Source organism: Pteronotus mesoamericanus, unplaced genomic scaffold (genome assembly GCF_021234165.1).
Source record: "Pteronotus mesoamericanus isolate MK-2021 breed Mesoamerican mustached bat unplaced genomic scaffold, CSHL_Meso_final scaffold_174, whole genome shotgun sequence".
Taxonomy (NCBI): Eukaryota; Metazoa; Chordata; class Mammalia; order Chiroptera; family Mormoopidae; genus Pteronotus; species Pteronotus mesoamericanus.
The window spans coordinates 46,326,867-46,352,918 of NW_026555309.1; the positions used below are offsets into that span (position 1 = coordinate 46,326,867).

At 67.1% G+C, this 26,052-nt stretch overlaps 1 protein-coding gene across 1 annotated transcript in view; it reads right to left on the minus strand.

The window, feature by feature from the left end:
• ZC3H3 (zinc finger CCCH-type containing 3) overlaps window positions 1–23,529 on the minus strand; it is a 55,801-nt gene extending 32,272 nt beyond the window's left edge. The window contains exons 1-4 of the mRNA XM_054590549.1: window positions 23,421–23,529; window positions 20,830–22,126; window positions 19,542–19,738; window positions 1,458–1,611 (exon numbers count right to left, since the gene is read on the minus strand). Of these exons, the coding sequence (XP_054446524.1) occupies window positions 1,458–1,611; window positions 19,542–19,738; window positions 20,830–22,126; window positions 23,421–23,508 (1,736 nt within the window). The 5' untranslated portion in view covers window positions 23,509–23,529. The remainder of the gene's footprint in view (window positions 1–1,457; window positions 1,612–19,541; window positions 19,739–20,829; window positions 22,127–23,420) is intronic.
• Window positions 23,530–26,052: the final 2,523 nt, after the last annotated feature.

The window sequence follows — 26,052 nt, forward strand, 5'->3', positions numbered from 1 at the left end:
CCCTGTCAGGCCGGCCGGACCCCAACCCTAACCTCCCCGGTCCTGGGAGGGGGGCTCACTGGTGTCGCCCTAACAAGTCACCCCGCCTCGGCCGCCCCAGGAGAGGCGGGGCCGGGCCGGCAGGTGGGGAGGCAGGAGCAAGAATCAATAAATCTGAACCTCATTCATGATGATCTGGGGCTCTTATTAAGTAAATTAATTTAAGTTAATTTAGCTCGATCCTGACTCCTGATCACAGTGATTTAGTGAGGGGGAAATTGCATTAGGAAAGGCCAGGCTCACCAGATAGAGGAACGGAAGAGAATTAGACCCACTTAGCACTGTGAATTAATATGGAAATAGCAGGTGTAAATTTAACCTTATCGAAAGAATGGAAATTATCTTCATAAATTTGTAGAAATAGCCCCCAAGATGCTTATAAATCTATTTAAAACAAAAATATTACAAAAAGTGCAGTAAAATTAATTTAAAATATACTTCCAGCTCTTGCCTCCCGAGAAGCACGCGGCTGGGCCAGGCTCGCTGAGGCCGGGCGGCGGCAGGGCCTGCGAGGGCTGGCAGCGCGGCTGCCCTGCCCCACGCTCCCCGAGGAGGCCGCTCCCCAGGGCGGAGGGAGACGGGGGAGGGGCCGGTCACCCATCTGCCAGGGCCGCCACCCCTTCCGCCTCCGAGAAGGGCGACCCCCGACCCCGGGCCCCCGGAGCCCCGCGGCTGCAGCCGCTCCTGCAGAACCCGGAGTTCGGCGGGGCCCCGACTCCGGCAGCCCCCCTGCTTTGGCGCCCGCGGCGCCCAGGGGAGAAGGTGGCGCCCCGACACACCGCGCCCGCTCAGCCAGCGGCGGCCGGGGCTGAGGCGGCCGGACGGCCGGGCGGGGATGTGCAGCTGCCCTCCCGAGCCATCAGTGTCCCTGCGACATGGGCTGCAGGGCCCCGCCTCTCTCACCGTGAGCTTCTCCCTGACAGACCCCACGGGCCACGCACGGCCAGCTGACAGTTTGCTGGGAACAGGGGACAGGAAGCGGGGCGGGGGGTTCTGCGCAGCACGCAGTCCGGCCGTCGATCTGGGGCCGAAATCACCGAGCAGAACGATGAGCCGAGCCGGGCTGGTGGGCCCACGGGACGGAGCGCCGGCCTGAGAACCACAAGGTTCTTGGGTCCATTTCCAGCTGGGGCACAGGCCTGGGTTGCAGGCCAGGTCCCCAGTAGGGGACGTGCGAGAGGCAACCACACATGGATGTTTCTCTCTCTCTCTTCCTCCTTGCCTTCCCCTCTCTCTAAAAATAAACAAATGAAGTCTTCAAAAAAAAAAAAAAAAAAAGGGGGGCCCTTCCTGAGCCCGCACACTGGAGACCAGGCACTGGCAGGTGGTGAGCACAGTTCCACGCCTCAGGGCTCCTGCCCTCCCGCCCCATCCCCGTGGCCTCAGAGGCCTGCCAGCCGGGCCCCAGGACCACGCACCTGGACAGGGAGAGCCGCCGAGTCCGCCAGGAGGGCAGGGACAGGGGGAAGGGGGCCACATTGAGGGGCGCCGCCGGGGTCTTCTTGACGATGCGGTATCGGGTCTGGATCACCTTGCCGGTGGGAGGGCTCCTCAGGACGCTCAGGTGGGAGGCTGCAGAGAGAACCCAGGCGGGGGCGGTCACTGGAAGCCGGCAGATGCCCCGTCACCCCCCATTCCAGCCCTGCGCCACGTGGCGCAGGCATGTTCCAGAAAGCCCCGTAGCCTGGGGCTCCAGGAGAGCCGGCACCGGCCCGAGTCCCAAGACAGAGGCCTCCGGGACGTGGCGGGACGCAGCGGTGGGGGGAGCGGGCCAGGACCCTCTGCGAGCAGAGCCGACATCCCCAAACTCCAGGCTGCTCCCAGCTCCCCAGCGCCCCCGGGGGCAGCAGGGAGGGCCCCTCGGGCAGGCGCCGGAGGCCGGGGCGTGAGCGGCACCTTTGCCGCCTGCCCACGCCGATGCCCGTGCTCCTCACTCCGGCCTCCTGCCACTTGGCTTTTCCCGGCTCTCCTTTTTGCTGAGTGTTTCATGCAATTAACGGGGATCAGCTTTGCCTGAGTTGCCTTCCACTTGATAGCTGGCAATTTCTCCATAGCTTCAAGGAACATGTCTAATTGCCTGACTTCTGTAATATACAGCTCTAACCGCCCAGATAATTAAAGCTAACGTAGCCCGGGACCAGCGCCCCTGAGGCCAGCGCCTCGGCTCGTGCTCGCGGCCTCCGACCCGCCTGCATGACACCCAGGGCCCTGTGTGGAGAGGGGCTGCCCAGGACCCCAGCCCCGGGGGCTCCTCGGGGCTCTGCCCAGAGACACCACTGCTGGGCAGGCAGCCAAGCGGCCAGTTGCAGGGGGAGGTCAGGCAGAAGCTGGGGGACCATGTGCCGGGCGAGGCCCCCAGGAGAGCACACACGGGGATCCTGTGGCCAGAGCACCAGCAACAGGGTGCGCCTGTGGCCCCCGGGCAAGGACTGGCCGGCCCTTGGCTGAAGGTCGCCTGGCCCGGAGTGGCCCAGGAGAGGGAGCAGCACAGGCGCACAGCGCCCGAGACGCCGAGGCCCCCACGCTCCCGCTGCTGGGTGCCAGCCCTGGCCAAGGCCGGCCACCCCGCCTCAAGGTGCAGGCCAACGCTCCCTGACCTGCACCGACTCCCCTGGGCACCAAGGAGACACCCTCCCGGCACCCGCACACCCCGGCCCAGAGCCAGAGCACCGCCCCCCGCACCCCCAGACCATGGGCAGGGACAGCAGCTGTCGCTAAACATAACCCCCCGGGGCCCCAGCCCACAGCCGGGCTCCTCCCCTCCAGGCTCCACCAGCCCATGGGCCCCAGGGCACCCTGGGGGCGTCGGCAGGGAGGGCACCCCCCGGGAGCCCCTGCGCCCACACAGGCCGCGTGGCTCAGGGAATGCCAGGAAACTGAGGGCAGAGACCTCTCTCACCTGCTCTCCCCTTCCTCTCTGTCTCCATCACCCTGTCTCTGTCTCGGCCTCTGTCTGTCTGTCCCTCCCTCCCACCAAGGGCAGCAGCGGGGCGGGGGAAGTCGGGAGAAGAGGGAAGTCTGGCAAAACCACAGGCTCTGTGGCGTCACCTGGAGGCTGGCTCTTGCTGAGCGAGTGACCAGAGTGAGTGACTCTAGCTCCGGGCACCGCGGCACGCCTGGAGTGTAGGGGACAGCCTAGCACACAGTGGGCGTCAATAAATAAATGTTTGTTGAATTGAATTTTCAAGGTCTTACAAGCAAGGAGAGACCAACAAAAATCAATAACGGCTCGTTCCAACTAAGAGCTCCAGAACACGGGATCGGCTTGACGTCACCGCCAGGGCAAGCTGACCGCACGGCCCCCCGCTCCCAGTGCCCACGGCCCTGGCACCTGGACCGCCCCTGTCCGGGCCCCTCGCCGGGGCCTGCCCGCCCCCACCCCTCCCCTCTGGGCCCCCCTGGGCCTGCCGCTGCTGGACAGGACGCGCATCCTGGAGTCGCAGGGCCCCTGTTCTGCAGCCCCGGCCCCTGCTGTCCCTGCAGGGCCACCTCCGCAGAGCGTGGGGGGGCTGGTCCTTGCCGGGACGGAGCCCCTGTCAACAACCTCGCTGCCTTTGTCCCGATGGGTCGCGGGGGCCCCCGCGGGCCTCTCCCGGCCTCCAACGCAGTCGGACAGCGCCCCTCATGCAGGAAGCCCCGCCCCACGCCCGCCAGGCCAGACTCTGCACTCGAAGGGGCCCCGCTGGGCCCAGGCCGGGGCCAGCACCGACTTCACAGCGCAGTCCCATGCAAGGCAGGCGTCCGCCGTTGACCTCCTGCGTTTTACTTGTTAGCGCCCAGGTATCACTTCCAAAAGGACACAAACAAAGCAGACGCCCTTTTCAAAGGCCAGCCTCTTGCCGCTTCCCCCATGCCGTCACCTGTGACAAGCCCCCGCCCTGGTGGTCCCCAGAGGCAGACAGGAAGGCACCCAGCCCCTGCCGCCGCCCCATCCCCTGGGGCTGCGACCCCCGCAGCCCACCCCACGGGCCAGCCCGGTCCCTGACGACAGGCTGCACAGCCAGGTCCCGCCCCGGGGAGAGCCGGCCCCGCCCACCCCACGGGCCAGCAGCCCAGCAGGGCACCAGGCGGGCTGCGGCCCCAGTGCCTGGCCTGCACCAGGGCTCCTCGGGCCCTGCGGGGCGCACAGACCCCAGAGAGCGGGGCAGGAGGGGCAAGGCCCCGCCCCGGGGCCCTGCTCTGGGGGCGGCACGGCGGAGCCGAGGCGCTGCTGCCTCCTGTGTCTGTTCCACCGCGGCCGCCAGGCAGCGCTCCCCGTGCCCCGGCTGGCTGAGGGCTTGTGTAGATAATCATGTTATTTAGATAGGATGTTGGTTTAATTCCCTTCATTACAGACTCCCAGGGTTGTAATTTTTTTTCTCTGCATGATGTATTCCCTGTGGCACATTTCACTCAGATCAAACCCTGCGCGCCTTTATTGCCCGCGAGGCCGGGAGCGGTGTTATCAGCCCCGCACACACGGCCCGCCCCGCCCTGCTGTGCAGAGGTCACTTCTAATGACTAATCGATCTCATTAGCTTTCCTAATTAAAAACTTTACTACCGCAATGGAAGACAAACCACAGAAAACTGCTGGCATCACATCGGAATGGACTATGAGCCCATCCATCAGCAGGGCCCTTGCTCCCGCACACCGCGGCCGGCGGCCTCTCCCGTTCCCACGCTCTGGGCCGAGGGTGCGGCGGGCGCTAGGAGGGCCCGTGGGAGCCCCCCCAGGTGCCGAGCGCCAGTGCAGCCTGGGGGACCGGCACTCCAGTGGCAGAGCCCGGGCAGCCGGACCGGTCCCCAGCGCGCACTGCCCCCACCCCACGCCCCAGCAAGGAGGGAGGGGGCTCGCCAGCCCCTGGGGGTCTGCGCCCCGTCCTGTCCCAGCGCTGCCTGCACCGCTCCCGGCCGGCTCGCCCCAGCCCCGCCTCCCCCACAAGCCGCCAGAGGCAGAGCCCACCAGACGGAGGTCACGGCTCTCGCTCTGTTTTACTGTGGAGCGGGGGTTGAGAGGGAGTTCAGGTTTTTATGGAACTTCAAAGGGAAATAACTAGGAAGAAAGTGAGTTACTAATTTCACAACTGTGTAACGAGGAAGGAGAAGATGAAACCAGACTGCGAATCTGTGCCAACAGCCCCCTGAAGCCACTGACCAGGAGAGAGAGGGCTGCTCCCAAACAAGCCCCACACGCCCGAGCCCGAGGCAGGCAGAGGGAGCGGGTGACTGTCCCCAGCAGCCCAGCTCTCCTCCCCAGCTCCCCACACGCCCATGGATGCAGGACCACGTGGAACCTGTGGGCAGAGAAACCAACCTGCCTGTCGGGGACCCCAGAAAGCAAGGCCCGCTCCCGACAGGGCTCCAGGCCGCTCCCCAAGGGCGCGAGGAGCCGCAGGGCCGGCACAGGCCCCTGGTCTGTCAGGAGCATGCGGCGTGGCCGGCTTAAGGGTGCGGACCCAGGGGGGAGCCCTGGGGCCAAGGCCCTCTGCCAGGCCCGGTTTTCTACCCCCGCCCAGCCCACTTCAGCCTGCTGATCACTGCCTGGGGTGCTTTCCACCAGCAGCTCCCCGGCCCACTCAGCGTCTCCCCACCGCCCGACCTGCACAGCCGCGGGCAGCTCTGAGGCCGTGTCCTGGCACAGCCTTTTCAGAAGCCAACAGGGTTTCTGCCCAGTAAACCATTCTCCCTGGCCAGCTGCTCAGGTCTCGGATGGCCCATCATCAGCCATTGGGGCCCCAAGCACACAGGACCGGCCCAGGGAGCAGGGGCTCCCTTGGGGAGGGTCCTTGGGTCAGGGGGGCCTCGCCCCAACGACGGCTGAGCTGCACCCTTGGAAGAACAGCCTCAGGAGTGGAGACAGAGCAGCGGGCCCACCCTCGAGCGAGGCCTGCTGCAGCGGGCGGGGCACCCACACAAGAGGGCCCGAGGCGCACCACGCCGTGCGCAGAGCCGGGCCTGGCCGGGCGGCGGGGCCCGCTGCTGGAGCCGGGACAAGAGCCGCGTCGGCAGGACGCTGTCTCCCGAGGGTGGCCGCGCAGGACAGCGCTGCTCCTGGGGGCCCTGCCAGGGCTCCACCCGGAGACTGGGCCCAGGTGAAGGCCTGGGGAGTGGCCTCCAAACCCTGTTCAGTCCCAGCCGGCCCTCTGGACGCTGCCCATCCATCAAGGCATTTCTGAAAGTTGGCCCCACCTGAGCTGTCCCCTCAGCGATGCCCACAGTCCTGAAGGTGGCAAAGCCCAGGCGGCACATGGGACAAAAAGGACCTGGACCCTGAGGAAGGGCGGCAGGCCCCGAGGGCCACCGCACAGGCTGTGCGCAGCTGTCGGCCGTTTGCGGGGAGCAGCCGGAGGAGGGCCAAGGTGGGTGCGGGCTCCAGGCTGGGCGCTGCGAGGAGGCCCAGGAGCGCCCCCGTGTGCCTCGCCCTGGCCCTGCCGCAGACACCGCCACCGAGGGAAGCTGGCCATGGACCCGCTGCCCGGGGCCCCGCTGCCGTCCCAACGACGCCACACACGGTCTCCACAGCTGCGTCGGGCCGTCCCAAGACACACGTGCAGACACAGGTCATATGTGGCTATCCCCTGCCCATGCGGCCTGGCTGCCAGCACGGCAGGGCCCACCGCGCCCTTCACGCCAAGTACCTCAGTGCCGCCCCCACAGGCCCCTCCGCTCCATCCTGAGCCGGCTGGACGTGTCTAGAAGCAGAGCCGGGGGCCCCAGAGGCCGCCCCAGCCAGGCTGCTGGGAATTAGCAGCTGGAACGGCTCTCAGCCCAGGACCCGGGGGTGGGCACCGACAGCCTGGTTTCGACGGACACCGGTGACGTGGGGCGGAGCGGATGCTGCAGCTGCCCCCTCTTGGCTTGGGGTGGGCAGCCAGGGTCCTGCCCGGGGGGCGGCTGAGGAACAGCCCTTGTTGGGAGAAGCGGGGAGCGTCTGTTCCCTCGTCCCTTCCACACAGAGCCAAGGTTCCTGCCACAGGGCGCAGTGGCCAGTCCTGCACAGACGGGCCCAGAGAAGGAACGCGACTGCCCACCATGCTGGGCCAGGCCACCGCTGCAGCGGGGGTGGGGGTGGGGGGTGTCGTCGCCCGCTCCTGGGTGCCTCAGGGGGTGGGGCAGGGCTCCACCCCCACGGACACCAGCCTGGAGGACAACAGAGGCGGTCACGCTGCTCCCCCTGCAGAGCTCCGCCTGCCCCGCAGACCCCCACCCGGGCCCCCAGAGCGACCCCCGCCCCAGGCCCCACCTGCCCCTGCGGCGAGGGGCTGCCCTCCGCCTGTCCTCCCGCACACATACCCCGCTCCCGCGGGGCCAGAGGTGCGCGGGGCCTGCAGGCGGCAGGCTTGGCCTCAGCCCCCCATGAGAGCACGGCCCCAGCGTCACAGCAAAAACCCTGGCCCGGAGCAGCCGCTCACAGACCGGCAGCGCCCGCCCAGCCCTCGGACGGGGCTCGGAGCTCGAGGGGAGGTGGATGCCCCGCCCCCACGCTGCGCAGCGGGAGCTGCCAGGGACCACGCTCTAACAAGCTTCAGACGCGGGATGACTGGAATCACAAAGTATGAATTTTTATGAGTCTAATAAATCACTCCACTTTTCCTGTGCTTGCCTGAAGATCCCCAGCACTTCAAACGCAGAAAAAGCCCTGCCGCCATCAGGTGCCTCGCAGGGTGTCTGGTGGGGCTGCGGCGGCGAGGCCCCGCCCAGCCTGCGCTGAGGCCCTCCTAACTGGCGTCCACGGGAGGACGGGCCCGTGTCCCTGCGCACCCTCACGCACGCAGGTGCGCGGCCCGAAGGGGAGGCTGGAATGGGTGTCACGGCCCAGGCCTGTCCGAGAGCCCTGCGGGGCCACTCTGTGCTCCCGGGGAGGTCGAGGGCAGCGGCCCGCCCAGCGCCTGGGCCTCACGCCTGCATGGCAGGGGGACGGGGGGGGGGGGGGGGGGCGCTTGTCACCAGCTCCTGGCAGCCGCGACGCCAGATCTGGGGATCGGCCTCTGACGAACATTTACCGATTATCAAATCACAGCGGCAGCCTGACAGGGCCATGCGTCACCTGAGCAGCCGCCAGCACTGCAGGCTGAGGGGCGCGGGCGGCTCGGCGATGACAAACAGCCGCTGTCAGCCACCTGTCCCGCGGTGGCTGTGCTCTCCGCTGTCCCACGCTGCCTGGTGTTTAATGGCAGCGCGGGCAGCACGAGAGGCAGCGCCGAGGCCGTGGACTGTCAAGGCCTATTAGAGGGAAGATGGAGACCCTGCTCTTCGTAAACTCACTCAAGCAACACGAGCCGCTAGTTCCTATAATTATCGTGGGCGAGCCATCGATCGCGTGCTGACACCTGACCTATCTGTGTGAAATGGGGGTGGTTTGCTCCGTGACACCTGCTATAGATTACGGGGGGCGGGTCTTCCCGTCCCGTTTAACCATCACTCCGTGGGACAGAAGAGGGCAGCGGAGGGCCCCGCCCACCCCAACTGGTGGGCCCAGGGGCAGGGATGCGGCACAGGCCAGGGCTGAGGGGGGCGGGGCGCAGCCCCGAAGGCGGAGGAGACTGCCTGGAGGAGAGCGGGGCCTGCAGGCAGGGCAGGCCCAGGGCCCATGTTCCAGGCGGGCTCCGCGCTGCACAGACGGCTCCCTCTCCCAGGGCCAGGGCCTCCTTCCCAGGGAGCAGACCGGCCGGGGGCAGGGTCCACACGGATGCAGGCCTGTCCGGACGCACGCCGGGGCCCGCGCTCCCCCAGCAGGCCTGGGCCGCTCGGGGCCACACTGCTGGCCCTGGACCCCGAGGCCCGCGCTCCTCCGGTGCGCCACCCACCCTCCCCAAGCGGCTACAAGATCCCCAGGGCTGGGGGCCCGCCCTGTTTCAGTCGTGCCCCATCACTCCAAATCCGCCCCTGCCACAGGACAAAGGCCAAACCCTCTTCTGTCTCCGTAGCCCCAGGGCCGGGGGGGGGGCCAGCACCCAGCACGGCACTAGGGGCGCGTGGATGCGTCGACACTAGCGCCCAGGACCCGCGTGCGCAAGGAGACACGCGGGAGAGGGTAAGGCTGCACGCCCCCAGAGCGCGGGAGTCAGCCCGTGACAGTGGTGGGTTCTGGGGCTCAACTCCAGCCTCACCTTAAAAAGACAGGGCTGGCCCTGGCCAGCGGCTCGGTCGGCTGGGGCCTCGTCCCGTACACCAAAGGGCTGCGGGTTCGATCTCCGGTCAGGGCACACACCTAGGTTGTGGGTTTGGTCCCTGGTGGGGCACGTACAGGAAACAACCAATTGATCTTTCTCTTTCACCTGGATGTTTCGCTCTCTCCCCTCTCCTCCTGTCTCTCTAAAAATCAATAAGCCTGTCCTCTGGCTGAGGACCAAAAAAATAAAAAGGCAGGGCTCATGACGAGGGCCCTGTCACTGGGGAGCTCATCACTCAGGACCCCCTCCTGGTCCTGGACCACTGGGCAGGTCTGTGCCCTCCTGCGCTCGAAGGCCCGCCCTTATGCCCACGAACGCCGGGGCCCCTCTGCGCTTGTGCGGACCCCCCACGCTCAAGGGCCACGAGCCCCCGAAACACAGCTCCAGGCCCTGGCCCCTTGCTGGCTTCAGGCCGGCAGCTCAAGTGCTCAGCACTGCCCCCAGGGGGAGGCCAGGAGTAAGCAGCAGGTCCAGGGCAAACGCACGACCAGGACCCTGCCCAGCAGAATCGTGTGGTTCTTCTGCCCCGAGGGGGTGGGGCCCACATTGGGGCAGCTCGCTCCTTCCCCCAGACTTGGGGGGCCGGGGCGGGGAGCTGCCCCAGCCTCGTCGTCCTGACCCACAGCCCCCTCCTGTGACCCGAGGGCTGGCGTTGCCCCGACTGGTGCAGCGCCCGGCCGCAGGCGCAGGGGTGTGGTCTCGGCCCCAGCTGCAAACAGCTGGCCTGGCAGGAGAGACACAGGCCAGCTCCTGGTGCGCCCCGTGTGCCCGCGGGCGGGCCGGGGGCGGGGGCGGGGACAGGTGGGCAGCTGGAGCACGGCCACAGGCCCTGCACTTCTGAGCTGTGGCCCTGGATCCCCGGAAGGAGGCATCCTCCATGGAGAGGGTCAGGCTGGAGGGGACAAGCCACCCAGGCCTGTGTCCCTGAGGCCCCTCCAGCGCCGATGGTGTGGTCTGTCCTCACGCCCTTCCCTGGGGGCACAGTTTACCCGGGACTGAGCTTCACGACCTGGCCCGTGGTCTCGGCAGACCCCAAACCTCGGCAGGGCCTCCGGGCCTCCCCCGCACGTCCCCGTCCAACAGGCTGCACACACAGCCACGTGGCCCACGGGCTCTCTGACAGGAAGCCTGTTTCCTGGCTCATGAAATCTGCCTTCGCTACCCACAGGAGCTGCCCCCAAGCACATCGCTGAGCAACCCCCAGACCAGCCCTCCCACTCCCGCCACTGCCTGCCTCCTCCAGGGGTGAAGGCATGGAGGTGCGGACGACACTCCCGGCACAGACCCTGGCCCCGACAGTCTGGCACTGCCGCGTCCTTCCCTTGGTTGGCCCAGGGCCGGGCCTCCGCTCCCCACCGCCGAGCCCTGCGGGAGGCCCTGGGGACCTGCAGGAAGGGGGACCAGAAACCCGTTGCCTGAGGTCACTGGTCGCTCCGGCACTACCCATGTCTGCTCCCCGGCCCAGCACTCTGGCCCGCAGAGCCAAAGGCGCCCCCAGCCTGGGCCTGCCCCGCGGCCCACCCACCCCCCCAGCTCAGGCCAGGCGGCACAAGCAGGCAGCGCCTCGGACGCACGTGTGGCGGGGGCGGGGGAGGGCGCGCTCCGCAGGAGGCATCCGTAAACCAGCATTCTTCACTCTCGGGCCACACTGGCTCCCGGCCCCGCCTCCCGCCTCCCGCCGCGCCCTGTGGGGCAGGTGGCCGTCTGCTGCCCAGTGGCCACTCGCGCGGAGACGTGAGAGAGCACTGGGCACCCACAGCCCTGCCCAGAGCCTCCTCGAACCCCAGTGCCACTCGGCAGCTGCTGATGCAGAAAGGACAACCAGCGGGGAGCTGCGGGGGCCCAGCGCAACCCGCAGCTCAGGGCACAGGAGCAGGGGACACTGCAGCTCAGCCGGGGCACTGGCCTCGAAAGCACAGAGCCCTGAGTGACAGTGCCAGGGTGGCCCAGAGGGCCTGCCTCTCCCCACAGGCAGGGGAGGGAGGAGGGCGGCCCAGCTCCTGGGGCCCCACCACACCCTTGAGCTCCACCAGCTGGGACAGGCCCAGCCCAGCGCCACGGCCTTCTGACGCCCGCAGGGTCCCAGCTCCCCCGGGGTGCCTTCAACACAGGGCCTCGCCCAACACAGCTGCAGCAGGTGGGGCCAGGCCAAGGGACACAGGCAGACAGGGGCCTGGGCTGCGCCCAGACAGCACTGGCTCCAGATCCCACAGGAGCCTCCCGAGCCAGCGCCCGCGGGGGAGCTGCGCGCCCTGCGCTCGGCCGCCTGGCCCCGCGGTTCAGCCCCCGGGCCCCCTCACACAAGCCCCACAGCAAGGGGGGGCCACAGCAGGGCTGGAGGCAGACGCTCTCAGCTCGGACGCTGGCGGGAGGCCCGTCCTGGCGCCCCTCCTGAGGGGGCTCGTCCCCCACCCGCCGCACCCTCACCCCCTCAAGGGCAGCCCTGCTGGGGACCTGCTGGGGAGGGAGGGTGGAGCCCCCGGCACAGAGCCCCCGCGGGGCGGGGCCCCCAGCCCGGTCGGCCCCCGCAGCCCGAGCCCCCTCACTCCGGGGCACGCACCTCCCGCAGCCGCCCGTCTGCCCCGTCTGCGCCTCTGTTCTGCAGGGAGACGGCGTCGCCCAGCCGCGCCTGCCCCACCACGGCTGCCCCTCAGCACACAGTAACCAGACACACCCGCAAGCCAGACCTGACCCAGAACTACGGAGAGAAGACCAGGCGCGGGGAGACGGCGTGGACAACAGCCCCCGCCCCGCCGTGACGAGGAGCCACACGGAGAGGGCCTCCCCGAGTGCGCGCATCCTCCCCGGACCTCCGTTCAGGGTGACGGCGCAGGCAAACATGGCCGCCTCTCACAGCCACGTCCACACCTCGACTGGAGGACGGAGCCCCCGTTACTCAGAACTGCCAGAAACTGAGCTGCACGGAGGTCCTACAGCCACGGAACTACAGAAGAAACCGCAGCCATCCAGGCTGGCAGGAGGCGTGGAGGCACAGAATGGGCTCCCTCGTGTGGCAAGTAAAAACCGGGCAAGACAGCTCTGAGCGGGACCCAGCCCAGGGCTCCAGGGCTCCAGGGCAAGGAAGAGACGTTCCCTTAACTTCTGGCTGTAAGAGGCAGCAACGACTGAGGCTGGGGGCCCCAGGCAGCTCCTCTTAAAGGACCCGCACAGCAGACTTGCTCAGAGTCACCCCTCCCGCTGAGCCCCCCGCCGGGCCAGCAGATCGAGAGGCGTCGGGGGCGTGCAGGGAGGAGGTGACCTGTCCGGCACCAGGGCGCGAGCTGGGGGCAGCTGTCCCCAGACAGAGGTGCTAGCAGAGGCCACTGTCCCTTTACTGAGCCCTGCCCCCACAGAGCCACAAGGCCAGCAGGTGGGCCCACATCTGAGTCTCTATCAACCTGGCTCCAACTGCCCCCCCCATGATTCCCCGAGGCTCCGGCCACCCCAGCCGTTGCCAGCAGCTCTTCCGTATGAATGGCCTGTCTTGGCTCAGGCTTCAGCTTTTCCTAAGTTCTCTCAAACAGGCAGCAGCCACCTCAGCGTGCCTCACGCCCACTGCTAAGCGGCCCCAGGCCCAGCACGAGCAGTAGCTGCCTTGGTTCTCAGCTTGGACTTGCCTGGGCCCCTCCATACCCAACACAAGCAGCAGCCGCCTGCAGGTCGCTCTGCAGCTCATGCCACTGGCTCTGCTCAGAACACAGGAGGCAGCTGGCCTCGGCCCGCACCCCGCATGGGGCCCTGGGGCCCGCACCCGCCGTGGACGGCGGCAGACCACGCCGGGGCACCGCCACCCGACCACCTCCACAAGCGAGACGCTCAAAGGGCAGATGCAGCGGGTGCCAGGGCCCCCCTGCAGAAGGTCCTGCTCTGCTGGGCGGACCCCTGCCCAGCTGACCCCCCGCAGCGGCTGCAGCCGGCCCTTGCAGCCCCTCGGCCTGGGGGTTGAGCCCTCCCACTGACCTGCCAACTGCAACCAAGGCTCAACTACAAGAGGAGGCTGCACTTAGCCCACATGAAGGGCGCACCTCAAGCCCCCAGCTTGGGGACGGGGGAGGCTGTGCCACGGGACCCTACCGGACACCCACTACATTAGGCCACACCGCCAAGACAGGGAGCCAAAGCAGCTCTACCTAATACACAGAAACCAACACAGGGAGGCTGCCAAGATGAGGAGACACAGAAACATCGCCCAGGTGGAAGAACAGACCAAAACTCCAGAAAAAGAGCTAAACGAAATGGAGATAAGCAACCTATCAGATGCAGAGTTCACACCACTAGGTATGCGGATGCTCGAGGGACTAAGTGAGAGGAGACCTTTCCCGGGAGGCGCCCTGAAGCAGGGGTATGGGGCAGAGGCCGCACTGGCAGGTACAGTGGCCGAGAATTTTCCAAAGATGGTAAAAACCATCAAGCCACAGCTTCAAGAAACATCACCAACACTAGCAGGATAAGGAAAAAGCATGCGGCTGCCAGAAAGCCAAGCAGGAGAAAGGCGGGAGACCCGGCAGGGGCGGGGCGGGCAGGGCGCCCTCCGGGGAAGGACGCAGCGAGCAGCAGAGCGGCTGAGGCTGAGCGGGCGCTGGCAGTAAACACTCCCACTCCTCGGAGACCTCAGAGAGAGGGCGAAAGCAAGGATGGCTCAGACTCGCCTCTGCTGCGAGGCCGTGCCACGGGGCGGGGGGCAGCAGGTGTGCTTCCGGCGGAAGGAGAGAAAGAACAAAGGGAGACAGGAGAGCGAACACACCGGTGACTCCCAGCAAGAGCCGACCGCACAAGGTGCCTCGCACTCGCGAATGTGCGGAGCCCTTCGCCAAGGTCCCAGGACGGCAGGCGGACCGGGAGCAGGTTCCAGACGCGGAGCTCCTGCTGTCCCCCGGGAAGTGGCCGAGCCGCCGCCTCGCAGCAGCAGTGAGCCAGGAAGGCGCACTCGGGCCTCCCAGAAACCGCGGCAACCGGCACCCACGTACGTGGGTGCGCTGACCGAGGAGACACAGGAGAACAAGTATACACTGGGAAAGAGAGAAGGAGAGAAAGGACACAGAACAGGTGGAACAACGAAGCAGCGCAGAGTGACACGGGGTTCCACACCCGACTCCTGGGTAGTCCCACTGTGTGGACAGACGGACTTCCTCACACAGTTCCAGGCTGCGCTCACACTGGGGCGCCAGGCGCCCACTGCGCACGAGACCCAGCGCGGAGCGGGCGGGCGGGCAAGCGGGCAAGCGAGGGGCGCGCCGTCCGAGGACAGAGCCCTGGCGGTGGGAAGCCCTCCTAGAGACAGAAACGGGCGCTTGTGATGCCGAGAGAGTCAATCCACCAGGGAGGCGGAACGATTCTCAACTGTTCTGCATGTAGTAAAGTGACCTCAAAATAGTCCATAAAAAATGACCACTAGAGCAATGAACAAATTCACAGGCACAGTGGGCGAGCTGAGCCCACTGCTCGTGACTGGTGAAAAGACCCCCCGAGACACCATCCCCCCCGACCCCGCCCCATTGGCCGGCGCAGCGAAGACTGGAGACCGTTGCTGCCTTGAGCCCCCGGCCAGCGGCCGGGCCCCACGCGCTCGGCAGCAGTGGGCCCGCCGTCCGCTCAGCTCCCCTCGCGGGGCGGGTGCCAGCCCCACGGCGGCGCCCGGAAGCAGGAGGGGCAGGTAACTGCAAGTCCCGCAGGTGTGGAAATGAAGCAACACCCTGTATGTCCCAGGAAGCATCAAACGAAACAAAAAAAATTGGGAGAGAAACAAAAAAATTAACTTGTGGAATATAGCTCCTCTTAGGGGGAAATTTATAAACTTACAATCAAGTACTTAGAAAAAATAAACACTGAAGGTCGAGCACCCCCCCGCCCAGCTCCGTCCGGGCTCAGGCCCACTAGGCTGCCGTGGGGGCAGTTCGGACCCTGAACGGCGGCTGCCAACCCTGCCCCCGGGGGTCCCGCTCCCCACGTGCTGCCCCTCAGGGACGTCCTTGGTGCCCGCGAGTCCTTGGAGTCCAGGCGGGGCGCGGGGGAGGGTGGTGACTGGGAGGCCCAGCTGCCCAGCAGGGAGCCGTCCCCCCATCTAGGGAGCTGGAGCTGAAGAGGCCGGCGGCGGCCTCCTAGAGGCTGCAGGAGCCGCAGCGTCGCAGGACGGGCCCACAGCACCCCAGTCCCTCCCTCCAGGCATCCCCAGGGGCAGGGATGGCAGAGAGAAGCAAGCAGCTGGGAAACAGGGTGCCCTGTGGCAGCCCGCACCAGCGGTGCCGCCCCCCCATCCCCCCACCGCCAGGCCTTCCCTTCCCCAGCCCCTTCCGCCAGCCCAAGGCTGGGCAGGGGACTCCGAAGGGAGCCGGCCCCGCCCGCTCCTCCGGAACTCACCCCAACCGCCAGTGGGCCAAACCCACATCCACCAAAGGTCTGGTCACGCCCTGCCCCAGGGGAGGGAGGGGCTGGGCCCAGGCGAGCTGGTGGGACAGACCCCTGAGAGGCAGGGGTGGCCGCGGGGAGGGCCCTAGGGGCTGAGGGGAGGCAGGGCTCGCTGGGCATGGAGGCCAGCACACAAGCTGGGGCACCCTGGGCGCACCGCTTCGTTTACTAGGCCCAAGGAACACCCAAGCCGGCCCTGGGCTGGGACCCAGGCCCACAAGAAGGGTGCTCCCCAGCACCCCTGGGTGCAAGCTCCAGCCATCCTAAGAACATCGCCCCTCCCTCCAGGCTTCAGCTTCTCAGGGTCGCTTGGGCGCCCCCAGCCCTGCAGAGGTCAGGGTCCCCTCGAGGCACCAAGCCCGGCCGGGCAGTACCAAGCTCCGTGTGCACACACGGCTCCCACCGGCTCCTGTGGGATAATTAATTAGCGCAGCCACAACACACACAGACCTGAGGCCTCCAACGTGCCTGGTAATTTATGCAAGACTCGGGATAGCGGCGCCTGCCTTTCGAGCCCCTAATTCAGCATTTTCTTTTTCCCTTATGAAAGCAAGACTGCAGATTTAACTGCTCTCACGCCCCTTCTGGTGTCTGCCGTAGGGAAACTGAACAGCCCGCTGCACACGCGCGAGCACGCGGGGTCACAGGCCCCTCGGGAGGCGAAGCGCGGGCGGCAGCCCCGACCCCTGACACGGCTCCTTCAGCCTGCACAGCAGCCCAGGGGGTTGACCTTTAGCGGGGCCACAGGCGTGGAAAGGGGGCGGGGGGCGAGGCTGTGCCAGCCACAGCCTGGGGGCCCCCACCGGGGTGTGCCGGCACCTTGGGGAAACCGCAGCACGAGTGCAGGACACAGTGCGGCTTCCCAGAGCCCCTGAGGACAGGGACACCATGGGGAAGTCCCCAGGCTGGCACCCTCCCCTGCCGGGACCCCGCACAGCTTGCCCGCCTGTCCTCCTGCCCGGCTTCCTCCTCAGTTCTCGGGTCGGGGCCGGGGCCTCCTGGGGCTGTGGCAGAGCTGCCACGGGTCCCCGCCTGCCACACCAGCCAGGGGCCAGCCTTGGGCTCACTGTGAGTTTCCTGCTCCCCGAGCCTGGGACCACCTGGGGGAGGACAGCGCCCTGCACACTACGTTGTGCCAGGCTGTGCCCTGGAGGCTCACCCGGGCAGGCAGGGACCCCCTCCAGGCTTCTCTGCTCCCCACATCGAGCCCTGGAGTTTGGACGCACGCTCTGTGACAGCCAGCCTCCCAGCTCACAGTCCGCCCAGCAGCCTGGCCACTCTCAGCTGGACACCTCTGCTCCCAGCCCCACCAAGTGCCTCGGGGGGCGCTGGTGGTGAGAAAATGCCTCCGACCCGGGGACATCCAGGGCCAAGATGCCTCTGCCCTCAGGCCCTCCGCAGCCCCGAGGCCGGTGCAGGCCGTGCACAGGGCCGCCCAGTGCCAAGCAGCAGGCTCCGGCCTGGCCCACCGGGTGCACCCGGCCGCCCGGCCAGCTGGTCAGAGAGGCGGGCCTGGGGAGGGGGGTGGAGGCTGGCGAGAGGGCAGCTGTGGTCCGAGGGCTGAGACCTGAGCCCTTCCTGCCGACCGTGAGGCCAGCACCTCGCCCACCACACCAGCTACTCCTCCGCGTGGCCTGGGGCTCCGCCAGCTCCGGGCAGCCAGGGGAAGGGGGGGTGGGCTCTGGCCATGCCCACCGCCCCAGGCCGGTGAGGCAGCGGGGCGCCCCCCGTCCCAGCCACTTCCGGGAAGTGACGACGCCACCGCCCGCCCAGGGCTGTCCCCTGCAGGGCGTAGGACTCCTGGGGCCTGCGGCGGGGCAGGCGGGCCGCCCGCCCCACGCAGAAGGCAGGCGCACGAGCTCTCCCCCCTGCCTGGCCAGGGTGCACGCGGGCCAGGCGGCACCCTCTGCGCACTCGGAAGCTGGGCTCAGGGGCGCGCACCCAGTGCGGCTGGGGGGCAAGCCCCGGGGCCAGTGCAGGGTGCCTGGGGTCTGCGCTGCGGGCGGGCCTGCCGGGCTCTGTGCGCTGTGAGCACCCACTGCCGCAATCACACGGGTGGTGCGTCGGAAACCGCCTCTGAGGTCTGTGAAAGGGTCCCGTCTCTCCTGCCTGCTGCAGCGTCCGTCCACCCACAGACCGGTCACCCGGGGGCTCCGTGCCGCGGACAGGGCAGCCCCGCCAGCCAGCAAACAGCGCGTCCCCGCTCGATCCCCAGCCGCGACCGTCCCGGGAAAGGAAAGAGAGGAAAGCAAGAGGCACAAGGGCTGCAGAGGCAAAGACCCCAGGGCCCTGCCCGCACCCCGAGCCTCAGTCAGACTCGGAGCCCAAGGAGCCAGGGGCCTCAGAGGGCGGGCAGCAGGGAGGGGCGGGGGGACGGACAGAGGAGCGGCAGCCGAGCAGTCCGGCGGGGTCCTGCACGGCTCGGTCCCCAGGGCAACCGCGGCCCCTCGCCTGCTGAACAATGCAGTTTTGAATTCAATTAAAGCGATTATCTGTTGTGCCAAATAAATTGTGTACAGCACACACCCCGCGCACGCCTTGCCTGCAGGCTCATTATTCCCTAACTGTTTCCTCCTGTTTATGCGCTCTCACATTAAACTGCTGATAACATGCGCCAAAATAAAAAATGAGCGCACCTTGTCCCAGAAAATGGATTCTCCCCTTCCCTGAACCGGCGGTTGCCAGGTTTTATACACTCTGTTCCTGGTGATCATTAGTAATTCAATTTTCTTTTTATTAGCCCCTTATCTGCTGAGCAATATAGTGGCAGAGCTGACCTCTTTCGCACGGGTAAATGTTTAAAATCTTTTCCCTGATTAATTTTGCCAGTTAAGAAAAAGAGGAGAAATGGCCCGGCTCTTAGCCATCACAATGAATAAAGCTTAATGTTGATTGTGATGGAATTTCTAATGCCGGGGAAATTGATTGAACGCGGCAATTACACTGCAACGGCAACTCGAGGGAGATGGGTCGCCTTCTCCTGGCCGTAGCCTTTTGGTTATTTAAAACAATCCAATTTGCAAGGATAATTATGTATTAGTGTTTTATCTGCCACTTGAAATGAACAGGGGAGTTTCGATACTAGCCCAGCATTAGCAGGTTATTGCTGCAAATTACTCGATATCTGCTTTCTTTCACATAAAGAGGAAATTAGGCAATCAATTACCAGAAAGAGGTGGACGGGAAGATAACAGGGGCAAGTGCGCCCTCTACTGGCCACCGAGACACACAGCAGGGCTGAAGAGGGGACTTGGGGCTGGGCTTCTTTCCGCCACCAGTGAGCGCCCACAGCGGGGCGCCCTTTGCTTGGCCGCCTGGGGACGAAGCCCACATTCGCCGTGGCACACGGGGCGTCGCGACCGAACAAGAGTAGGTGGGCAGCGAGCGCCCTGCAGCCTAACCTCCTCTCGTCCCCACGGCCCCACGCCCGCGCTCTCGTGACCAGCCCCCACGCAGCGGCTCCGCTCTGGGGGCGCAGTTCCTCCCGGAGCCTCTGCACAGCAGGCAGGAGCCAGCGGCCAAGCCGAGCCGCCCGAGGCCAAGCCTGCTCGGCCCCAAACCCTGCTACCTCCAGGTCTCCCAGGTGTCAGCCTGGGAAGCTACCACCGCACAACCCCCCCAGCTGCTCAAAGGGGACGGGAGGGGACACCCCAGGACCAGGTGCACCCAGACGAGCCCTGGCTCTCCAGGACAGCACCACAGTGACCGCCTGCCTCCCCCTCATCCACTCCCCACGGCGCCAGACCCCCGCACAGGTCCCCAGCCGGCAACAACTCCCCCAGAGCGCTGCCACCACCCCAGTGGGGCCACGCCCCAGGACGCTGCCCCCACACTGTCCGCTGAACACCAGCGACTCGCACAGAGCGCAGCGCCACCTCCCAGGCCAGCGCAGGGCCGCTCAGGCCTTCCCACGGCCAGTACCCCCACGGCGCGGTCCTCATACCTTCCTTGGTGGGGAGATGAGCCCCGCCTGGGGGCAGGCTGGCCAGCCGGTGTCTGGTCACCTGCGTCAGGCCCTTGGTGGGGGTCTTCTTCTGGACGGGGCTGCTCTTCCCCCGGAGGGCCTGCCTCCTCCGCAGGCTGAACTGGCTCTTAGCAGTGGCGACAGGTGGGGGGCTGCTCTTCTTGTCCCCCGGAAGGCTGCGGAGACAAACAGCAGGCAGCTCTCCACAGGCCCTGCCCCGCAGATGGTGCCTACGCACCGTGGCCCACGCAGACCCCAGCACCATGGCGCCTGCCCCAGGAGACAGCCGGCTGGGCCTCACGGGGTCCGGCCCTGCTGCTTCGCCGTCCCTCCTCACGGGCGCAGCAGAGCTGTCAGCTCCCTGCCGCAGCCGGGAGGGTCCCAGGGTCCCTGAGGCAGGACAGGCGAAGAGCCGGTGCAGGGTGGCCAGCCCCTGACCCCCACTCAGTCTGCCAGATGGGCCCCTGGGGACGCTGGGCTGGGGGCAAAGGAGGCTGCAGATGTGGGGGGGCCACCACGAGCACCGCAGCCTTCTTTGCAGGAGAAGCTACACACAGCTCCCCTGTCCACCCTCCTGAAATGCGGGTGTCACCATCCAGAAAAAGATGGGGACACCCAGACAGGGACAGCAGGTCAAAGACCCAGGTGGGCCAGCGGGAAGGGCCCGCGGGGCAGCACTCGCAGTGAGGGCCGGCCTGTCTGACGGCAGAGGCAAGGCCTCTGGCCGTGCCAGCAGCAGCCGCCAAAAACATGCCCCTGATCCCAGACCAAGCAGGAGGTCAGGGCACCGTCTTTGAGCTTCTTCTCATCCACAAGGGTGGAGACCGGGAGGGAGAAGTGCGGCCACTGGGCCACCAGGGGGCAGCCTTGCTCCCCCTGCAAACACTGCGCCCTGCCGGCGCCTGCTCAGCCAGCGCAGGGCCAGCCACGAAGTCTCCCGCCCGTGGGCCCAGGAGGAGGCCGCCCCCGCAGCCTCTCCCAGCAGGAGAGAGGGCAGACTTGCTTGCAACCACAACCCGTCCCTGCCCAGCTGGGGGCCACAGGCCAGCGCAGGGCTGTGCTGAGCCTCCCTCCTTCAGCAGTGAGCGCAGCCTCGTCCTGACTAACAAAGCTCTGCTCTCACTCAGGCCCGACCAAGCGGTGACCAGGAGGTGTCAGGCGATGCCTCACTTCCTCCTCCCACACCCCTGCAGAGCAAGGAGGGCGCGCGCCAGGCCCCGCCCTGCCTACCCACACAGGACCCTGGGGTGGCGGCTGGGACACGCACTTAGCACTCCCCCGCCTCCTGATGATCTTGGTGCGGCTCTTCACTTTGTAAGCAGAGAGCCCTGGGGTCTCACTGAAGACTGGCTTCACGCCACTGGGTCCCACGGCTGGTTTGTCCCCTGGGGGGGACCTGGATGGGACGGGAGAGAGCTGGGAGGCCCGGTCCTTGCTGCCAGCCTCTGACTGCCAGCGGAAGGAGGAAGACGAGGAGGCTGAGGGGCTGGCAGCCTTCCACTTGTACTTGCTGGGGGCGGCCAACTTCCTGGGCTTGGCATCCAGGTCCACTCTGGGCTGCGGCTTCTCTGCTCGCTCTGCTGGGCCACAGGAGGCTACACACGTGCTCTCCGCGGCCGCCCTGGGACTGAGGGCCCTCCGAGGGGCCCGGGGACTCTTCGCCGAAGCAGCCACCCATTTGTAGTTGTTTTTCCGGAACTTGGTTCGACTGGACACAAGCAGTGAGGCCTCCCGGGCCTGCCTGGGTCCGGACGCCGGTCGAGCTGGGCCTGCCACCGGGCCAGAGGGGGCTGGCTGGTCTGGGTGACTGGCATCCACGCTCCCACCCCCGAGGAGCTGCGCGGCACAGCTGGCCACAGGGTGAGAGCCCACCTTCCTGGCCAGAGCCGTGCCACTGCGCTGGGACAGGGTGGCGGCCAGCAGGCGAGCCCTGACAGAAAGCGCGGTCTCACTGACCGTCCGCCGGGACCCGGAGGGGCTGTCGCCCAGGCTGCTCACAGACTTCACCACGCGGGGCTTGCCAGCCTCCTTCTGGCAGACCAGCAGGGGGTCCTCCAGGCTGCAGGTCCCCTTGGCTCTTCCTGGCTTCAAGGGCTGCCGCTGCCCGCCGGGGGGCTCACCCCCGCCTTCCCGAGGTCTGGGATCGCTCTGGCGCGGGTCCTCCTGTTCTTCCGGGGAGCCCCGAGAGGCCCCTGCAGTGCTAGCCAAGCCGGGCTTCGTTGGGGGCTTGATTTTGATGACCATGCTCTGGTCTGAGCTGAGCTGGACCTGCCTCTCCAGGACGCACTGTTGGGGGTCAGGGTCCTGGCTGCCCCCGGCCCCCAGGGTTGGCTCCATGGCTCCGTCGCCGGGCAGGTCCAAGGACGCTGGGGGCCGATTCACAAGGGAGTATTTCTTGCGCCACGCAGGCCCGTGGTTTGGAGAGAAGCCTCTCCTGCTTGGGCGAGGGTAGCGAGCACCGAAAGTCCTGCTGCTGCTGTACGCTGGTGGCTGCCACCGGGAAGTGGCCGAGGTGCCGGGGGCAGGTGCGTTGCCATGGAGGTTTTTATAGTCATCGATCAAACCTGAGAAGACAGAATCACAGGGTCCCCCGAGCGTCAGAGTAAAATCCACAAAAGCACCCAGGAGGCACGTCAGCTGACAAGACACCCACAGACCCCACCTCCACCAAGAGCCCCTCGGAGTCTGAGAAACAGACAGTTCAGCCCGAATCTCTCGGGCCAGTCCCTTCCAGGAGCCTTTCCTCATCCACTCTATTTCAGTCCGAGTTCTGGCTGCCTATCCTGAAAACGCACCCCCGTGGCATCACTGTCCCTGCAGGCTAGGAACATTATCCTGGGCCCACAGTCCTTTGTGGAGCAGTGCCACTCAATACGAAGGGACCAGCGAGGCCCCACCCTGCGTTGCCTCGACAGGAAGGAGGCCCTCTGGCTTGCCCACTGACAGAAAGGGGGCAAGGCTACACCTTAACCACCTCCCTGTCTGTCACAGGACAATGAGCATGAGACAAAGGACAGCCCTGGGAACTCAGCACTTGACAAGAATGGCACGAAGTCCCCACCCCAGGAGATGAGAGGCCAGGTGGTCCCCAGCCCCAGCGCAGTGGGCTAACTGGCCTCACGGGAACAACCCAGGGCTCCAGGGCATTTCACCTGAGCACCTAGGAGCCAGCCCACCCCCGTTACAACACTCCCCAACCGCCGGCCCTGTCCCCACACCCTGACAGAGCCATGTCCACCTGGTGACGCCTCAGGGCGGGTGTGATGAAGCCCAAGAAGTGACCCAAAGGAGGGGCCAGCACACCTAGACTCTCCGTCATACATACTTTCCAAGTCCTTAAGTCCTCTTTTTGCAGGAATAACTTTAACGGGATTTTTTTTTTTTAAGGGCAGAAAGCCCAACTTGGGTCTAAAAACTGAGAAGTTTGGAAACCGAGGCCTAGGGAGTCTGGGTCTGGAATACCAAGGGGAGAGCGACTGGACGGAGGGACGCAGAATCCAAATGGAGCGTCCAGGAAGCAACGCCACCCCGCGCCAGAGCCGCCGCACCCCCGTCCGGGCCCGGGAGCGCGGGGACGCCGAGGACATGCCTGCCCGAGGGAGCGGGCGCCCGCCTCCAGCCGGTTAGTAAGCGACCGTCCCGCCGCAGCCCCGGAAGGGTCCCGTTATCCGTCCAAAGAAACCCGGGCAGAGCGCCGACCCGGCCGGCCCGGCAACCCCTCCGCGTCTCCCACCTCTCGCTTGACGCTACCTGCCTCCCCACCCGACCCCGCCCGGCTGTGGGGACCGCGGGCGGACAGCTGGCCCCGCGAAGTGAGGGTGAAGAAAGGACACGCGACCCCCGCCCGGCCCGACCCACCCTGCAGGAGGCGGATCTGCCGCCGTAACAGCTCCTTTTCCTCCATCTCCGGAGACCGCGACGCTCCGCCAGGCCCCCGCGACGTCATCGCCGCGCGACCGTCTCCCCGCGGGAGGGGTGGGGCGGGGCGCGGGAGGCTCCGAGACTGCGCACTGCGGCCAGGCCCGTGCCGCGGCTGGTCGCCAGGGACGCACCGTCGCCCTGGCAACGCCTGCGGGACGACGCACGCGCAGAGCTAGGGACGGGACGCCGTCCGGACCGAGCGCCGAGGAGAGGGGCCTGCTGCGTGCTGAGAGGGGCCGGCTGCCGGCGGTCACTGGCCGGAGGGGCCGCGGCCGGCTTCTCCGCCGCGGGCTCTCTCTCCCTGCGGGATCGGGAGGGGCATCGAGACCTGGACCCCACCCCAGCCTGGTTCCTCCCCCAGTCTTCTCCTGCCCTCCACCTCTAAGCCTCCTCCTCCGTCGGCCCAGCCTGCACCCCCTCGGGAATACCTCCCCGCAGGCTCTCGGGTGGGACAGATGTTGGCAGGCTGGGACCTCTCCCCCGGGATGACCCCTCGCGTTTATCCCGGCGTGGGGGGGGCAGGAAGTGACTGGGAGAGGACCGCCCCCGAGGCCCCCCGTGGGTCGGTCACCCCAGCATCCCATCCCGCATGGGCCCTCACGGCCAGGAGTGACCCACAGACCCCAGACGGATGCCCCCCTCCCACGAAGAAAAGGGTATGCCTGCCGTTCCCTTCATCAGGGCATTTCCACGAGGCTCTCAGGGACCACGACGGGTAGGTTGTGTGACTTCACGTGCCCTCCTCCTGGGCAAAGCTCGGGCAGTGTCCCCCCTGCGCTGCAGGGGAAGGGCCCCAGCTGCGGCAGGAGTGAGGCTCACGACCCCCGAAGCAGGACCAAGGGATGGGTCCCCTGCAGAGGTCCAGTGGCGTGGGTTGGGTGCCATGACCCCGCCCCCTGCCAGCCGAAAGCCGGGGGAGCCAGGCGGGACGCTGCAGGCCTCGGGGCGGGGCACCCCAAAGGAAGCAGGACGGATAGGGGGCGCCGGGGAGGGTCGCCGAGAGGCGGGGCCTGGGCAGTGGGGATTCCCAACGACCTGCGCCGCCCCTCCATGAGAGCCTCCCCGGGACTCCGAGCTGCTGGGCAGTTTCCCTGCGCCGCCCCCACCTCCGCGGGACCTTCCTGCCCTCCGCTCTTCTCCGGATTCCTGAGAGGCCTCTGACCCCGACGCCTCTGCTCTGGGGCCGCCCGGGCAGGGTACCCGCTTGCTGCCGCCGTTGTCCAGCGATCCCCGAACGCTGACTGAGCCCCCCACGGGCAGGGCCTGCGGACCACCCGTCGGAACAGCAGCCCGAGGATCTGGGGCAGCAAGAGGGAGGGAGGCCTCGCGGGGACTCAACTCCGCAAAGGAAAGGACGTCGGGGCCTTCGTCGGCGCTCAGGCCCCGCCGCGGCCGGGCTGGCACTCCTTTAGTCCCGGCTGCTCCGCGCCGGGGGCGCTCTGCGGGACCGTTAGCGGGGCACGGGTTTCAGGTGGCCCGCGGCCCGGCTGAGACCTAGGTACAGGCCGAGCAGGGTGGGGAGGGGCTGCCCTGGGCGAGGTCTCCCCGGCCCTGCGGGAAGACCCTGTAAGCGCTCCTGGGCGGGCCGCGCGGGAAGTGGCGGCCCCGGGCTACTCCCACTCGCGCTCGGGAGGCTGTGCCGCCCTCGGCGAAGCACGCAGCCCGTCCGCGCGCCGGCCCCGCCTCTCTGCGGCCCCGGGACCGCCCGGCCTCCCTCGGCTCTGAGTCCTGACTTTGGGCGGGGCCCATCCAGCCCTCCTGCGAAGCCTGGGTGGGTTCCTGGAGCCTGCTGCCCCCGCCCCCTCGGTCTCCCGCCCTCCTGGCCTCTGCTGGGCGCCTGACTCCTCTCGCTAAGCCCACTGTCCCACCTCCGCCGGAGCACGGCCCACCCAGGGCGCTATCCGCGTTGTCTCTCCGAGATCTTAACAACCTGCTCGCTCCCTCCCAGGGACGCCGCCAGCCCCGGCTCGCAGGGCCAGGGCCAGCCCCTCATTCGGGTGGGTGGAGACAGACGCCTAAAAGCTTACCCTTCCTCGTCCTTAGAGCCCGCCCCGCGCGGTGGGCCCCTCCCCTCGAACAGGCAGCGGCCCCCTCCCATCTTCCCAGGCCCTGGTCACAGCTGGCCATGGGGGACATTGTGTCTTCTCCAGTTCTGGCCCCCCAGGGCAACTTCAAAGTTTCTGGCTGTCTGCCTCCCAGGACACCAAGGAGGGGTGGGGACGGGGTGCACCACAGCCCCACCCACCTTCCTTCTGCCTTTCCTCCCCAGCAGGCACATGTCCTGTCCCTCATGTCCCCTCAGAGGGGACTGACTTCTGTCCCCCGTCAGAAACCGGGGCACCACCACCACCACCACCACCACTGGGTAACACTGTGCTGCTCGCTTTGGTACGGTCATCGCTAAGGAGCTGAAGATGTGGCAGGAAACAGCGCCAGCCAGGCCACGTCCAGCCCCACCCAGCCCTGGGTCACTGCAACAAGGCGGGGGGCGGGGGCTGCAGTGTGCCATGCTGCCTCCAGGTGCCACGTGGACGGCACCTCTGCCTCAGACTGAGCTCCGGGGCCATGC